This window comes from Lynx rufus, unplaced genomic scaffold (genome assembly GCF_022079265.1).
Source record: "Lynx rufus isolate CCGP_SWC_20201006 ecotype Redwood Valley unplaced genomic scaffold, mLynRuf1.p SCAF_2, whole genome shotgun sequence".
Lineage (NCBI taxonomy): Eukaryota > Metazoa > Chordata > Mammalia > Carnivora > Felidae > Lynx > Lynx rufus.
Window position 1 is genome coordinate 63,023,727 of NW_025814834.1, and position 13,347 is coordinate 63,037,073.

The 13,347-nt window shown below is 35.8% G+C and overlaps 1 protein-coding gene and 1 non-coding gene across 4 annotated transcripts in view; both read right to left on the reverse strand.

The window, feature by feature from the left end:
* UBR3 (ubiquitin protein ligase E3 component n-recognin 3) overlaps positions 1–13,347 on the reverse strand; it is a 241,685-nt gene that overhangs the window by 102,214 nt on the left and 126,124 nt on the right. For all 3 annotated transcript variants that reach the window (XM_047085617.1, XM_047085616.1, XM_047085618.1), the window contains exon 24: positions 6,403–6,491. In XM_047085617.1, coding sequence (XP_046941573.1) covers positions 6,403–6,491 — 89 coding nt within the window. The remainder of the gene's footprint in view (positions 1–6,402; positions 6,492–13,347) is intronic.
* LOC124516739 (U6 spliceosomal RNA) lies at positions 11,562–11,664 on the reverse strand. Its single transcript, XR_006963145.1, has one exon. It is a non-coding gene; the product is annotated as a U6 spliceosomal RNA (small nuclear RNA).

The window sequence follows — 13,347 nt, forward strand, 5'->3', positions numbered from 1 at the left end:
ATATAAAGACAATCACTGCAGTGCTATTTGTACTAGAAGCAACCCAAATTCCAGTAATAGAAGACCATTTGAATAAAATCTGGGGGCGGGGGAAATCTACAAAATGGAATACTATACAGCTAGAAAAGGGAATGAAGAAGATCTCTATACACTGTCTGCTGGGATCTCCAGGATAGAATGTTAAGTGAAAAAAACAAGGTAAAGAAAGCATACACAGTATGTTATTATTTACCTAAGAAGGGGACACTAGGGATGTAAGTATTTTTATATCTTAATATAATATATAAAATATACTCATATCCGCAGCCCCCTTCTTCTGTAAATGCTAACATTACATTTTTAGCATGCATGTTAAAAAATAAAAGGATAAATCTCAAATTAAACTGTATTATTGGGGTGCCTGAGTGGCTCAGCTAGTTAAGCATCCAACTCTTGATTTCAGCTCAGGTCATGATATCGTGAGATCAAGCACCATGTGGGGCTCTATGCTGGCGGTACAGAGCCTGCTTGGGATTCTCTCTCCTTCCCTCTCTCTCTTCCCCTTCCCAGCTTGTGTGCACTCTCTCTGTCTCTCTCTCTCAAAATGAATAAAGAAACTTAAAAAAAACCCAACTGTATTATTAAATAACAAAATAATCAGCTGTCTCCACAAGTAACAATAAAACTCAACCAAATCCTGATCTGTGCCAGCTGTTGCTTGGACAACCCCACATTCCAAATGAAATCTTAAAGGATAGGTACTGTGGACAGATATTATTTCAATTTACCTAGTATCTACTGCCCTTCTGCTAATAGCAGGCTTCAGTTTTTGTTTAGCAGAATCACCCCCTCATCACTCACTTCCAATTCATATAATTTGGGTGGGGCTGACCCTACAATAGGCTAGACTAATAGAGGCACATCAAAGATTTTTGCTTTAGCATTGGAAAAACAGTATTCTTTTCATTCTGGTTTTTAAAAAATAAAAATTTCCAAACACGTTAAATATCCCTTCTATCTTGTGCCTTGTGCCTGAATCAATCAAGCAATGATCAGATCTTTTAATTCTTACTTTGCAACTATTCTCATGTCTGTCCCTTTCTATCCCCAGGCTACCAACTTGGGGCGAGTGCACTTAACTCTTCTCAATTTCCTCCAAATCTGAAGAAATACAACTTACTGTGGTACTATACCATGTACTACAGTATAACCTCAGACAAGTTACTTGATCTAAGTCTAGGTATCTTTATCTAAAATAATACCACCTCTCTCATGGGGGTGTCAGGATAAATAAGTCAATATACAATATATTCAACACAGTGGTGGGTACACAATTAACATACAAAACTATATAACCACCATCATTCCCCAAAATTCATACTCTTAGACCCAGACTCAAAATGCAGAAAAAGTTTGGGGCACCTGGGTGGCTCAGTCAGTTAAGCATCAACTTTGGCTCAGGTCATGATCTTGTAGTTCGTGAGTTCAAGCCCCACGTCAAGCTCTATGCTGATAGCTCAGAGCCTGGACCCTACTTCAGATTCTACGTCTTCTTCTCTCTCTGCCCCTCCCCTGCTTGCACTCTTTCTCTCTCTAAAATACATATACATTAAAAAATTTTTTCTTAAATATAGAAAAAGTTCTGTGTATACAATGCTTAGAATTAAAATTAGAAAAAAGCTATAGTCTAATTATGATGGGATAATTAAGTAAATTATATAATAAAAATAATAATAGGGATAGCCAATGTTCATAAACACTTATGTGCTAAGCACTCTAAGGATTTTTTTTCAATATATGAAATTTATTGTCAAATTGGTTTCCATACAACACCCAGTGCTCATCCCAAAAGGTGCCCTCCTCAATACCCATCACCCACCCTCCCCACCCTCCCACCCCCCATCAACCCTCAGTTTGTTCTCAGTTTTTAAGAGTCTCTTATGCTTTGGCTCTCTCCCACTCTAACCTCTTTTTTTTTTTTTTCCTTCCCCTCCCCCATGGGTTTCTGTTAAGTTTCTCAGGATCCACATAAGAGTGAAACCATATGGTATCTGTCTTTCTCTGTATGGCTTATTTCACTTAGCATCACACTCTCCAGTTCCATCCACGTTGCTACAAAGGGCCATATTTCGTTCTTTCTCATTGCCATGTAGTACTCCATTGTGTATATAAACCACAATTTCTTTATCCATTCATCAGTTGATGGACATTTAGGCTCTTTCCATAATTTGGCTATTGTTGAGAGTGCTGTGTTCTAAGTATTTTAAATGTGCTAATACAGGGGCGCCTGGGTGGCTCAGTGGGCTAAGCATGTGACTCTTGATTTTGGCTCAGGTCATGATCTCACGGGTTCATGGGATCCAGCCCTGCATTGGGCTCTGTGCTTATAGCTTGGGATTCTCTCTCTCCCTCTCTTTTCCCCTCCCTCCCCCCCTCAAAATAAATAAACATTAAAAATATATATATACTAATACATTCAATCCTCACAACAATCTTATGAAGCAGGTAGTATAATAATCCCTTTTTTTGGGGAGGCGCCTGGGTGGCTCAGTCGGTTAAGCGTCCGACTTCAGCTCAGGTCATGATCTCACAGTTAGTGAGTCCAAGCCCCACGTCAGGCTCTGTGCTGACAGCTCAGAGCCTGGAGCCTGCTTCCAATTCTGCGTCTCCCTCTCTCTCTGACCCTCCCCTGCTCATGCTCTCTGTCTCAAAAATAAATGAAACATTAAAAAAAATTTTGTTTAAAAAATAATCCCTTTTTCATTATGTGAAAACTGACACAGAGAGGTTAAGTAAATTGCTCCAGACAACAGAGTGGCTGAGGTATGAACCTAGGCAGTCAGGCTCCAGGGTCCATATTCATAGCCACTACACCTTGCTACCTCTCCAATGACCAATGAACTTTAAAAATTCACTCTCCAACTTTAAAAATTATAGCTTAAAGTAATTCAAAAGGGTAAAAGATAATTGAGAGAGAGAAAGCATGTGTGCACTCTAACAAATTCAGAAAGATTTGAAAAAATTCTGTAGGGCAAGTAGGAACAAGATACTGAAGAAAGGACATCTCTAAGTATGCAAAGTAAAAAGAACACATCATATAAAAGGTAACAAATATAAAAGATTAAGTAAAATAGCAATCTAGGAGTTTCAACATCCAACTTATACAACTAAGAGTCCCACAAAAGGAGTATAAAGAAAATATTAGGATAGGAGTGCCTGGGTGGCTCAGTCAGTTAAGCGTCTGACTCTTGATTTCAGCTCAGGTCATAATCTCACGATCATGAGATCAAGCTCCATGCTAGGTTCTGTGTTGGGCTCCATGGTGGGCTCTATGCTAGGTATGGAGACTGCTTGAGATTCTCTCTCTCCCTCTCTTCTGCCCCTCCCCTGCTCTCTCTGTCTCTGTCTCTAAGAAAATAATGATAGAAAATATAAGGAGAAAAGTATGTAATAGTTCTTCACTGCTGTTTAATAAATTATCCCAAAACTCAGTGGCTTAAACCAACATTTGTTATCTCACACAGTTACTGAGGGTCAGGAATCTGGGAGCAGCTTAGCTGAATGGTTCTGGTTCTGGATCTCTTATGAGACTGCTGTCAAACTAAAAATCTATCCGAAGGCTTAACTGGAGGTTGAAGTTTCACATCCAAGCTCACTAACATAATTGTTGGCCAGATGCCTCAGTCTCTCTCCAGACAGTCCTCTCCATAGCGCTGGTCACAGTATGGCAGCTGGTTTTCTTCCAGAATAAGTAATCCAAGAAAGAGAGAAAACAAGACAGAAGCTGCAGTGTTTTTCATAACCTAATGTCAGAAATGACACAGTATTACTTCTGCCATATGCCAGTGGCCATGCACACCAGTTCTGGTGGAATGTGAAAGAAGAATACACAGGGCATAAATAACCAGAAGACATGGATCACAGGGGCGCCGAGGTGGCTCAATTGGTTGAACATCCGACTTCAGCTCAGGTCATGATCTCACAGCTCAAGAGTTCGAACCCTGCGTCGGGCTCTGTGCTGACAGCTCAGGGCCTGGAGCCTGCTTCAGATTCTGTGTCTCCCTCTCTCACTGCCCCTCCCCTACTTGCACTCTGTCTCTTTCTCTCTCAAAAATAAACATTTAAAAAAATTAAAAATAAAAAGGAAGGCATGGATCCTTGAGGGTCATCTCGGAGAATGGCTAGTCATCAGAGAAATCATAGGAAAGTTTTTTCTCAGAGCTTCACAGATATGAATCTTCAGACTGAAAAGGCCCACTAAGGACTAAGGAAAAGGAAAAAGATCCACCTAGATACAAATCATAAAATTTCAGATCTCTCGAGGTGCCTGGCTAGTTAAATCGGCAGAGCATGAGACTCTCGATCCCAGGGTCATGAGTTCAAGCCCCACGTTGGGCATGGAGCCTCCTTAAAATTAAAAACAAAACAAAACAACACAAAACAAAACAAATCAAAATGAAACAAAAAAACACATTACAATCTTTTTTAAAAAATCCAAATCTCTAAGGATCAATTAAAAAGTTACGGAAAAGGGAAAAAAAAGTTCACCTACAAAGGACTACCAACAGACTTCTCATCAAATGAATAGTAAAAGACAAAGGAGTATTGCTTTAACATTTGTAACAGAGAATATATTTCAACCTGGAATTATAGTTACCCAAATGAAATATCAAGCATGAGAGCAAACAAAGTTCCATCCAGAAACACAAAGTTCAGAAATTTCAGACCCCATATAATCATTATTAGGAATACACTTATGGCTGAACTCCAGTAAAACAAGACCCAAAAAAGAGAGATGATATAAGATGCAGGAAACCCCAGATCAACTCTACAAGAGGAAAATCCAAAGGTAATGGCTGTACAGCATACCTCCAGAGCAAATGGACCAGACTGGAACAAAATTACATGCAAAGGACAGTACGACTGAGTAGAACAACAGAGATATCATAAGGGCACGTGAGTTAAGAAAAAACAACAGTTGAAAACTTCAGGAAAAACAAAAGATAATATAACAAAGTAACGGCCCAAGCAGAGGTATGTAAAGGGTGGTACGGTTTTAGCAATTGAGAAACTGTAAGAAATGGGGCTATACACAATCTCCTTAAAGTAGTCTAGGAGTCAGGCCACTGGACTGAAAAAAAAATAATAAAGTAAATGAATCTTAGAACACTACTTAGCCCTGTACTCAACAACATTCAAAAAGTCATATTAATTATTTTTCAACATTTAAAGTCAATCTTTGGATGGAACACTTGATTGTAACTACAGAAGAAAATGTAAGCAACCCTGACAATTTAAAAGTAAATAAGTAACTAACTGATAAAGACAGAGGTAGAAATGTGGAAAGGAAAAATAAAAGGAAAAATAGGGGTGCTATAAGTTTACTTTATATGAAGGGGTATGAAGACAGTGGCTATAGGAAGAACAAATAATACACATGGTAATTATATTTGATATGTAAAAAACAAAATATTAATTATGAATTTTTGGAAAAAGGGAAAGAAGAAGAGATGAAGAAAGGGAAAGTAATGTCAATGAACTAAATCCTCATCTTTCAAATGAGAAAGTCAACTGATACTAAATCTGATAAACAGTATTCTTCACATCAAAATTAAGTCCTGAACATAAACTCCACTGTTGACGGTTCAGAAGACATTATACTATATCTGGACTAACACCCCCACACACACGTCTTCTGGATGTTGACCCTGTGTGCTTATGTGCACAAAAGCGCATGAGAATGTACATGGGTGTTTGAATGCATATATGTGTATATATTTTAATTACGTGCATGACTTTATTTCAGCATCTCTGTTCTAAAAGAAAAAATAAAAACCACTGGAATGCAAGAGATCGTCAAAAAAGGGAGTATCCTGGTTGACTGAAGACTGAGATTAACTGAAATTTAATCCATTCCTTTTCAATGTTTGTAAAAAATTACTCATAGCAATCTACTATTATACAGGAAAACGGCATCCCCTCTCACTGTACATACACCAATGCTTATCCTAACAGAAGTGAGAAGTACACCTGATTTTAAGAAATATTGAAGGGGCAGCAGAAGGAGGAGGCACTAAAAGTATTTGAAAGCTATTTTTAAAACCTCAGGATAATTTCACAGGAAAAATCAGAACAAGTAAATACATACTGGTGTACCACACAGATCTAAAGGACAATCTAGCAGAAGAAAGTAGCAGAGGATATTTTATTGCTACCATCAGGAAGAACTTTCTAATAATTACGACTACTCCACACGGAATAAACTGCCCGCAATAACAGTCTGATCCTCCATCGCTCTACTGTTTAAAAAAAGACCAGAAATCATCCGTTTACAATGTTGAAAACTAGTGAAGATTGAACTAGATAATCCCTGAGGGAATAAGTATAATTATAAGAGTTCTAAACTAATAAATTTTAGCTTACCAACATCCATTGCAGTTTCCATGAAGCTTTTCTGTCGTGAAGCAAACTCTGCAAGCAATTTCTGCTGCCTCTCTCTAGCCTTTTGTCGCCTAGATTAAACAGAACAAAGTGGTAAGTATCAGATGTGTTTAAGACTTACCTACTACATTTCAGAAGTGTATATTGTATGAAAAGCCCCTGGCACACAACTATTTTCTGAACTGTGTATTAAATTTTATGTAAGATTTGACTGTCCTTAGATTCCACTGCTTCAACATGGTTTGAAGATCACTGGCTTAAACAGACAAAAATAAAAGCCAAGATTTATTTTAAAATGTGAAATAATTAAAGTAGATAGAAAATCTGGGTTTCTAACAATTTCCTAAGTATGTCATGTCAATTGGCAGTAAGAGTAAGAAAAGTTTTTTTATCAAGGAACTCACAATTTAACCCCAGGCACAAATAACAGCAAACTGGTTGCTAGAAGCTATGATGTTTAGATATAAACAGAATCTAAAAGATAAAAAATAGATTTACTATTATATTAAGAATTGGACTCTCCTAAAAGAGAATGAGCAGAAGCCAATAAATTTCCCAGTTTCTACTAGGAAATATTCCAAGTTTAGTTTATTTTGTTTCAAGGAAACATACAGAAGTCTCAAATACAACATAAAAAATAAACTGTATTTCAAATCTAAGCATAAATATTCTTTTGGATTAATTCATCAAATTCTATTTATTATTTACCCTTTATCTACTTCCAAAGAGTATTTTAACTTGAGGCTGGTTGGGAAAAAGAAAAAAATAAAAGAAAAATATAAAAACTACACACACAAATACAACACAACAGGACTATAACATAAGAATAAGAAAATAAAGGTGAACTAATAAAGAAAGGAAACAGAGGCTTCCCTAGATTTGAGGATGCCAACAATGCTAGCGAGCATAAAAATTTTATCCCGAGCAAAGAAAGGTTAAAATAGTAATCTAAAACAAAAGGCAAGGAAGAAGAAAAAAAAAAGTTACAATGTAAGCTATATATTAGCTCATCAAAAGAAAGAAAACTTTTTACTGAAACAAAACTCAAAAAGAAATTTACCATAGCCTGTGATGTTAAAAACATTAAAACATATCCATTAAAACATAAAGGATATCCTGAAACTACCATTACACTGTACGTTAACTAACTAGAATTTAAATAAAAACTTTCAGAAAATTAAAAGTAAAAAAAAAAAAATCTAAAAAACCATAATGGATAGAGCATATTATAGCAGTCATTTAATGACTATTTATTATACAGATATACTATAAAAGTCAAAGCATAGTATTAAGCTGAGATTCTATAAAGTCATTTCTGTGGGAAACCTAAAAAAGAATTTTCACTAATCTCAATGATTCAAAGATAGAGAATCTTGGATTAAAAAATGCTAACAGTAATTTTAGATTTTTCATTCACATATCCACTCCCATCCAATTAGTGGAGATTATCATGAACAGGCATAGAGTCAAGTACTGTCAAGCCTTACCATGAGAAGTTACATACTTTTGCCAATAACGTTCAAAAGATTTTAACACTGCTTTTCTAATAATTACTTTAAAAAAACTTTTTAACGTTCATTTATTTTTGAGAGAGAGAGAACAAGAAAGTGAGAGTGAGTGGGGCAGGGGCAGAGAGAGAAGGAGACGCTGAATCCAAAGCAGGCTCCAAGCTCTGAGCTGTCAGCACAGAGCCCGATGTGGGGCTCGAACTCACCAACGAAGAGATCATGACCTGAGCCAAAGTCGGACGTTTAACCTACTGAACATCCAGGCAACCCACTCATAGTTTTTAATAACTTTCTCTCCCTATTCCCTCCAACTCCTTCCCCTCTCCCTCCCACTCTCTCACATACCCACACCCACACGCAAACTTTTCCTAGTTCTGTCCACTAAGAGTGACTGAAAATAGCTATATCCCCTAGAATGAGCACATTGATTGTGGTTTCTAAAAAAAAAAAAAAAAAAAAAGCCATCAGAACTCCTTGGAGAAATGGCTAGTTCCAAATACAAAAGGAACCTGGACTATCTTCTGGCCCCAGAAAAAAAGAAAATGTTCAAAGAATGATAGGGAAACATCAAAAGAATACAGAAACCAGCCGGAAGGGAGTCCCACAGGTCAAATTTAAAACAATTTGAGCATCAAAATGAATAGCAAGCATATGAGGTTGCAACCCATAAAATCAGAATCTGTAAGTCCAAACTGATAGAAATAAAAAAATGAATAAATTGAAAGTTTGTGAGAAAGAAGATAGTACAGCATCTCAAAATATCTCTCCATAAATTACATATTAATTACAAAGGGGGAAAAGGGGGGTACTTAACAGTGAAGAAGTCTGGCTGAAACCCCTTTAATCAGTGATCAAAATTAATCACCAAATGAAACAAACTGAAATCATAGGACACCTGATGGAATACAATCAAAAGAACATAGCAATGCTTCCTTGATACTCCTGCCAGCAATGCATAATCTGAATCTAAACATAAGGGGCCAGTAGAGAAGCCCAAATTGAGGGACGTTCTACAATGTTACTACCCTATATTCTTCAAAAGTGACAAGATCAAGAAAATAAAGGAAAAACTAAAGAAAATCCATATTGAAGGACACCAAAGAGACGTGACAACCAAATGCAAGGAACAATTCTGTACTGGATATTTTTGTTGTAAGAAACAGTATTGAGGGGCGCCTGGGTGGCTCAGTTGGTTAAGCGTCTGACTTTGGCTCAGGTCATGATCCCACAGTTCGTGGGATCGAGCCCATGTCAGGCTTTGTGCTGACAGCTCGGAGCCTGGAGCCTGCTTCGGACTCTGTCTCCCTCTCTCTCTCTCTGCCCCTCCCCTGCTCACGCTCTGTCTCCCTCTCTCTCTCAAATATGGATAATAAAACCTTAAAAGAAAAAAAAAACAGTATTGAGACAACTACCAAAACTTGGGATCTAAGGATTTTATCATACTGAAATAAAATGTTAAATTTCCTTATTTTGAAAACTATATTGTGATTATATTAAAAAAAATGTCCTTATTTCTAGGAAATACAAACTAAAATATTCCAGGGTAGGGCAACTTACTCTGAAATGGTCTAAGAAGTTCTCTGTACTGTCCTTGAAACTTTTCAATAAATTTGACATTTCTTCAAAATGAAAATTAAAATCCATTCTCAAAGGACAAAAATTTGCCACCATAGAAGAAATGGAAACAAACAAAAATGCTCTACAGATGCTCAAAGCATTCTGTGAAACCTTCAAAAACACTATAAGCAACAACAGCATGCATAGAATACATGTTTAATCTCTTACATCACTACTTTATGAAATTTATTATTATAAAAATACTATAAGCAACAAGAGAATGGATAGAATACGTTTGGTTTCCTACATCACTACTTTATAAAATTTCCATATAAAATTTGTAAGTTACATGTTTCTTTAATTAACACAATCAGTTATGCCACTCTATAAATCACCTTTACATGAACATTTAGAGTATATCCATAAAAGAATATTTCAAATAACAAATCATATATCAAACATTAAGGAAACTTCAAATAACTGCTTGGTACTAGTATTAAAATGCATGTCTACTCTCCCGCATCCACATGAGCCTGGAAAACTATAAGCCCCAGATAATTATGGCTGTCACCTTGACATTAGCTTCAAGAGACTCTCGCAAAGAACCCAGTCACATCATGCCTACACTTCGACATACAGAAACACTATGTAAATAAATGGATGTTGTCTTAAGTTGCTTAAAAAAAACAAAATCTCTACTGGCTTTCTATGATTTCCAGAAAAAGAATGTCAATTCTTTTTCCCTTATAAATTTTTTCTTAATTTAGGTAATTTTTTGTCTAAAATTGGGCATAAATATGAGTAAAAATGAAAAGGCAGACAAGTGTAGCAGATTTAGTACAACTCAGGAATTTTCCACTATTATCCCAGAGGTAGAAACGTTGAGGCTGCACATTGTTATAACCATCTAAAGGTTTCCTATTTGTATCTTGTTTTCTATGCAATAACTCTAATGAAAAGTGATGCCACGTTTGTCTATGGGTGAGGTAGTTGGAAATGGACCACCACTGTTTATAAACTGGCCTTTATTATGAAACTTAATCTAAAATCCAAAATAAATTAAGAAAAGATAATGTGAGAAGCATAGTGAGATTCAAATAAATTTATCTTAATCCTTAGCTGTCTGCTACAGAATTAGTTTCAAGTCCTTGTCAATACCATCACCACCACTGCTCAAAGGAAACAAAGCCTATTATGAAGAAAACCTTTACAATTTTTCAAGAGTACTATTTATTACAATAGCATTAGAGCCTTTGTAAAAATAGCATCTGAACTACTCCAGTATCATATGCATTTTGAGTAATAATTACAAAATACCTTTAACCAAATAAAATAAACTTTGATTCACTGAATGTTTACCTTCTTTTTAAAAAATGACATTATTCTATAATCAAGGAAATATCACCAATTGAAAAGGTTAACAAACATAAAAAATTTTACCTCGCTTTCAACTTTATCAATAGATCTCTTAAATCTTAGGCAGTTACTAATTCAAAATTAATAAATTGTCATGCAAATTATAGGTTAGTTATTTATAATGATTCCTATTTATGAACTACTGTGAGAAATAAAACTCTCCTACATTCTCCTACTAAAAGCTTTTGTATATATATATTTTTTTCTTTTTTCATGTATTTAGTCATCAAATATATACTTAGCACTGTGTTCCAGATATGGTACTGGATATAAGAGATTCAAAAATACAAGAAAGATTCCTCAACATGGAGAATCTCACCTCTACTGTTACAATAACAATTGTTTAAAAATTAAAATGCAGTATGATAAATACACATAGAAAAGCCATTATTATTGCATTTATACTGGATGATTGTACATACTCTTATTAACATTGGTTTTCACTGAGGGATAGAATTATACATGGGTTTGATTTTTTTTTTTTTAGACCATGTCTTCTAAATTAACAACAATGAAATGTATAACAAAATAAAGCTATCCAATAAAGTCCAATGAAGTTATTTGATTGGTGAGTGCTTTTAGTAACTGTTTGAATTTTTTGTCTTGAGCTCTTTTTCATGCAATAGAAGTAAGAGTAAAAAGTTTTTTTCAAATATAATTAAAAATATGGAATGCTTCACGAATTTGCATGTCATGCTTGCACAGGGGCCATGCTAATCTCTGTACCGTTCCAATTTTAGTGTATGTGCTGCCTTGTGAGAAATGTGGACACATATTTATTTATATACTTTATACTTTTAATATAAATTATCTACAACTTTAATTATATCAGAAATGAAGTACAACTATATATGTGATTAAAATTGCTTCTGACACAGTTAGAAAGGATAACCACCTAACTACTGAATCAAAGGAAACTGCCAATCTTATCTGAACTTTTGTAGCACAATCTTGTTTCTTCCTTTCTGAACCCTCTTGAATGCCACTCTCTACAGTGTTCCTCCTCTTCCACTCTGGTCATCCCTTTTAAGCCACCTTTATAGGTAATTCTTTTAATGTTTTTTCCTTATTCTATAAAAGTTCAGTATTAAGTATCTCATTTCTTACTGCACACACTTTTCTATATGTAAGCCTTTAACTACTACCTGTATGGCCCCATCTATAGCTCTAACTCTGAATTCTCCCCTAAGTCTCAAACCCTTTATCTGATTGGACATCTCCACTTGGGTATGCTCTTTAAATTCAGTAATGTACAAAGCAGAGCATATCAACTTTACTGCTAAGCCTAAGCCTCTCCTTATCTTGGTCTGTTATCCTCCCCTATCTTGGTAAAGAGGAACATCATCCAAGAAAGATTTTTTGTAATTTATAAATGTTATGATTTAACAGGGGCACCTGGCTGGTTCAGTCATTAGAGCATGTGACTCCTGATATAGGGGTCATGAGTTTGAGCCTCATGTTGGTGGTAAAGTTTGCTTAAAAAATTTTTTTTTAATTTAAAAAAAGCAACCCAAAGTTCCCAAAACTACAGCTATGTTTTATTTTTTATTTATTTTTTTACATTTATTTATTTTTTGAGAGACACAGAGAGACAAAGTGCAAGTCGGGAGGGGCAGAGACAGAAGGAGACACACAATCTGAAGCAGGCTCCAGGCTCCGAGCTGTCAGCACAGAGCCTGATGCAGGGCTCGAACTCACAAACCATGAGATCATGACCTGAGCTGAAGTCGGACGCTTAACCAACTGAGCCACCCAGACGCCCCACTACAGCCATGTTTTAAAACATTACTTGTTGGGGTGCCTGGGGGACTCAGTTGGCTACATGTCTGACTCTTGGTTTCAGCTCAGGTTATGATCTTATAATTTGTGCAATCAAGCCCCACGTCAGGCTAAGTGCTGACAGAGCAGAACCTGTTTGGGATTCTCTCTCTGCCTCTCTCATTGCCTCTCCCCTGCTTTCTCTCTCTCTCTCTCTCAAAATAAATATACTTTAAAAAAATAAATAAAACATTACTTGTTTAATAATTAGTAATTATATACTGGAAAGATTGGAAAAGACCAAAAAGGAAAAAAACCCTAAAACAACCAAATTTTTGAGAAATATTTAAAATATTTTTTAAAATTTTTCTATTTTCATTTAAAGTTGAATTAATAATAGTATTTGAAAACAGCAGCAGAATCATTAGATAACCCACAGCAATAACTGAAGTAGCAATTTTTCCAAAGGGATCTCACAAGTTTAGGGGAGTAATTTAATGTTGGGGTCATAAACTCTTATCTTCTTACCCCAAACTAACTCAAGCATTATACATGCCCAAGCACTGACTATGTTTGGTTCTCTTTATCTTACAAACTAATCAACTATGATTATAGCTGCTTAACATCCAGATGATTAGCCTCAGATGGCCAAAAAAGGGGGATCCACCAAATCTTCAACTGAACCATA